Consider the following 4828-nt stretch of genomic DNA (forward strand, 5'->3'; position numbering starts at 1 on the left):
CTCATTATTATTGTTGTTGTTGCTAGCAATATATATATATATATATATATATATATATATATATATATATATATATATATATATATATATATATATATATATATATATATATATATATATATATATATATATATATATATATATATATATATATATATATATATATATATATATATGTTTTCCGTACGTGCGAGTAAACACGTATGTAATGCACCGGGCAGGAAATAAAAACCGTGATAATGGTGGCGCCGTGGAAGTGGCGGTGGCGGTGTCGAAGTGGTGACTGCAGTGGAAATAGAAAAATAAATCATAATAATAATAAAAAATAGCTACTACAACTACTACAACTACTACTACTACTACTACTACTACTACTACTACTACTACTACTACTACTACTACTACTACTACTACTACTACTACTACTTGTAATAATAATAATAATAATAATAATAATAATAATAATAATAATGCTATCCCAATAAAGTGTCCCTCGCAATCTCACCCCACGTGGCTGCAGGAGGAGAAGAAACACTCGCCTCTCCATTCCCGCGTGGACAGCAAGAGCGTGGAAGACCTGCGAGAGGAGGCAGTGAGCAGAAGCCGCGCCCTTGGGAAGGTGAGGAAGTACCTGCCGCCGCCTGCTGCTCCTATCACGCCGCAGGAGAGAGGGGAAAGGATACATGCTCAGGTAAGTACTGATGAAGAATGATAAAGAAAGTTTCTCGGAAGCTTCAACCAAGTTTTATTTCAGCCAAAAATAGTAATGTTACTCCTAAAATATATCGTTTTCTTTACTATCTTAACTTTCTATGATTTTTTTGATGGGGTGACAGTTATAGACTTATGCATACACACCTTGCGTGTGTTTAAATCTACTAAATCATGTCCTTTTAACAGGTTTTGAAGGTGCTCCCTGTGCAGGTAAAGGAGCGACAGGAGCGGAGGCGGCAGCGGCGAGAGGAAGATGCCATGTGGGCCCAGAGAGTGCGGCAGAATCAAAGGCTCTTTGAGGAGGACTTGGAGAGGGAGCGTAGAGAGAAGGAGCAGAAGAAGGAGAAAGTCAAAAAGGACCTCGATCAGTTGTGAGTGATTAGTAGCAGTAGTAGTAGTAGTAGTAGTAGTAATAGTAGTAGTAGTAGTAGTAGTAGTTTTAATGATGGTGATGATAGTCTTCTAACCTAGGAGTAAATTCCTTTCATGATACACACGTACAACCATCTGATCAGCCCAATACAAGCACCCTTTCGTCCCACAGGTGTAAGGAGAGAGCAGGTCTGCGTCAGGAGGAGAGCGACCTCATTCTGCGCCGCCGCCAGGAGCTGGAGAGAAGCCACCAGGTATATCATCGCTACCAGCAACACCAGGACGCACAGGTAGGCAAAACACACACACACTCACACACACACACACACACACACACACACACACACACACACACACACACACACACACACACACATTTAACTCCCTTCCCTGTCTCTCTTGATGAAGGCTGCGAAGGAGAAGGAACGGAAACGAGAGGAACTCCTGAAGGAAATTGAGAAAGTGAAAGCAGAGCGTCTGAAGGAGGCGGTGAGGGAGGAGCAGCTTCGGGAGGAGCAACTCAGGTACTCCGCTGTGAAGAGGGCGTTTGCAAGGCACGTGAAGCAGAAGACCCTGGACAAGATGCAAGGGAAAAGAGGACATCAGACAGGACGAGAGGCGCCATTGTGAAGTTACATCTTATCAGTGTTTGAGAGAAGAGAGCAATTAGACGAAGAGAAGAGGAAAAGTACTGAAAGAAAGCAAAAAGATAAGAGAAGGCAAGGACAGAGAAAGATCAGGTGTGGTAAACAGAGAAGGGGGATAAAGCATTCTCGAGAAGGAAAAATAAAGGGTGAAAACAGAAGAAATGAGAGATTTTATAAAAAAAAAATGCTAGAGAAGGAAAGTGAAGATAAGATTCAAGAAGAGGCAAGATAAGATGAAAGATGGAATAAAAGAAGAAAAAAAATGTGTAGATAAGAAATTCGAAAGATAAATGAAAATGAAAGAGATGACAGTTGACAATAATGAAGATAGAAGAGAAGAGTGCAGATAAGATGAAAGGAAAGGCGATAAGGATGGAAGCTAAGAGGAAGAAGAGAAAAGAGAGAAAGTAAATGACGAGAGTGAAAGCCATAAATGATAGGAAGTAAGAAGGAAAATGATGAGAACAGGAAGTAATTGTGAGGAAAGGAGAATAGACGCTAAAAACAAAGAGAGAGAGAAAATAAAACAAGAAAAGAAATGAAGCAAGAAACGATGGGAATATGGAAGAGCCCAAAAAAAAAGAAACACTTAAAAATAAGAAAAAATAAAAATGGGAAGTAAATAAAAAAAAAAACAATAAATAAATCACTAGTGAATAAATTAACAGAAGCTAAATGGAGAGAGAAATGGGAGAGAGAAAATAATGACAGAAAAGAGCGCAACGAAAAAAAGTGTGTGTGTGTGTGTGTGTGTGTGTAGGGCAAAGGGGAATAAGACAAAAGGAAACGAGAGAGAGAGAGAGAGAGAGAGAGAGAGAGAGAGAGAGAGAGAGAGAGAGAGAGAGAGAGAGAGAGAGAGAGAGAGAGATGAAAGTAAAGGCATACGAAGAAAATGGCGATAAATTGAGGAAGTAAGCAAGGAGGAAAAGGTCGAGAAGTCACCGGGAATGTAAAAAAAGTGAGTTGAAGTTGGTTCCTCAAAGTTTGTTATACGAACGGACACTTCAATGGCCAGAACACTCCTGACTACCTGTCCTCCACCACACCACTCGCTTGTTACGAGAGGAAAGAAAGAAAAGAGATTAAAAGTAGGAGAAAGAGGCCAAGTAGAGAATTAGTGAAGTGATGGAGAGTCAATGTACGGAGGAAAATAAAAAGAAAAAAAAGAAAGTGAAAAGGAAGAAATTTAAAGTTAAATTCAACAAGGAGGTTTAAACTGATTTACATATGAGAAACATGAAAAGAGAAGAAAAAGGAAACAAGAGTGAAGAAAAATAAATAGTGCAAGAAGGTTTACAACATTAAGGATGATAGGAAAAATTTTAAAAAAGTAAAAAAAAAAACACCAAGGAACAATTAACAAAAAAAAAATAAAGAAAACAACAAAAAAATAAATGGAATTGAAAAACAGTTAGGAAAAATAGAAAAGTGAAGAAAACAAAGCCATTAGAACAGAGCTATTAAAAGACAGAGAGAGAGAGAGAGAGAGAGAGAGAGAGAGAGAGAGAGAGAGAGAGAGAGAGAGAGAGAGAGAGAGAGAGAGAATGAGAGAATGAGAGCGCTGAGGAAAACACAAAGACAAAACAAAAAGAAGCAAAATAAAAATATAAAAAAAGAAACGAGAAGTGGAGTGGAAACAATGACAAAACATGAAAAAAAAAAATCAACCGTAAAAAAAAAGATCGTATGAAAGAATTATTAAAGGTGAACTGTTGAAAAAAAAGAAATATATAAAAAAAACACACAAAGATAAACAAAAAAAAAGAAAAGAAAATGGGGAATAGAAGCAACAACAAAAAATATATATAAAAAAAACATCAACCGGAAAAGATAATATGAAAGAATTATCAAAGGTGACATTTTCGGAAGGGCGGTCTTTACGAGGGACATAAAGAAAGGTCGTGGCGATAAAATGTCAGGTCAAGGGTGGCATACGTGACCTTCGAGAGTGGGAGGTCAGGTCACGAGCGATGGCCAGGCAGTAAGAGCGAGCGAAGAGGGGGACTATTGCAACCTTCACGCTGGGGGGTCGCTTAGAGGAGGAGGAGGAGGAGGAGGAGGAGGAGGAGGTCTAGGATGGAGATTGAGAGTAAATGTGAGGGGTTTGTTGAGAGAGAGAGAGAGAGAGAGAGAGAGAGAGAGAGAGAGAGAGAGAGAGAGAGAGAGAGAGAGAGAGAGAGAGAGAGAGAGAGATTAACTGGCCAGGTGTTTTATCAGTATTATTTTGTACTTTTGAAATAAACGTGTGAAAAAAAATAATAAATAAATCAGTTACTCATTTGTTTTGATTACGTGATGATGAAATGTGATTAACTTTTGTAGCCGTACACTTGCCCATCTGTCATTACATACTTACATACATACATGCAGACAGACAGACATGCATTTATATATTGTCTTACGTTTACATATACACATACACATAAACTGCAAATACATACATACATACATGCATTATACATACATACATTCATAGTACGTGATGCAGCATACTGTTTTATACATACGTAATAGCTACTTCGAGAACACACACACACACACACACACACACACACACACACACACACACACACACACACACATAAAGTGGCACTAAAATGTTTATAATCTAACTTAGCACTCCCTCTACCACTCTACTACTGAGAGAGAGAGAGAGAGAGAGAGAGAGAGAGAGAGAAAGAGAGAGAGAGAGAGAGAGAGAGATCTTCCTTTACTGGTACCACCACCACCACCACTACAGTCAACAAGAGCACAATGGCAATGACAATAAATGATAAATGAGTTTTCCTCTATGACACAGCCCTTCCCTCTCCCTCTCCCTCTCCCTCTCACTCTCACTCACCCCTCTGAATTATTTAGCATTGCACATTCACCGTTTATCATTCATACATTCCTGTTTTTCTTCTCCTTTATTTATATGTACATTTACCTCTACACCTTCTTTCTTTATAATTCCCTACATTAAAACCTTCATTAAGTGTGATTCCCAAGCGTGAGTTACATTACAAATCCGTACTCTAAGTTTGGCACCGCGTACGATAGTTTCTTCACCTTGTACAGTACGTGGCAACGCGATCTTGGCCCTCTCGTGGCGC

The 4828-nt window shown here is 38.8% G+C and overlaps 1 protein-coding gene across 2 annotated transcripts in view; it reads left to right on the forward strand.

Annotated features, from left to right (window-relative positions):
- Nucleotides 1-3266, forward strand: part of LOC135103560 (trichohyalin-like) — a 22858-nt gene extending 19592 nt beyond the window's left edge. For both annotated transcript variants that reach the window (XM_064009998.1, XM_064009999.1), the window contains 4 exons: nt 488-691; nt 901-1085; nt 1259-1376; nt 1495-3266. In XM_064009998.1, coding sequence (XP_063866068.1) covers nt 488-691; nt 901-1085; nt 1259-1376; nt 1495-1716 — 729 coding nt within the window. In that variant the 3' untranslated portion in view covers nt 1717-3266. The remainder of the gene's footprint in view (nt 1-487; nt 692-900; nt 1086-1258; nt 1377-1494) is intronic.
- Nucleotides 3267-4828: the final 1562 nt, after the last annotated feature.

This window comes from Scylla paramamosain, chromosome 9 (genome assembly GCF_035594125.1).
Source record: "Scylla paramamosain isolate STU-SP2022 chromosome 9, ASM3559412v1, whole genome shotgun sequence".
NCBI classification, from domain to species: Eukaryota; Metazoa; Arthropoda; class Malacostraca; order Decapoda; family Portunidae; genus Scylla; species Scylla paramamosain.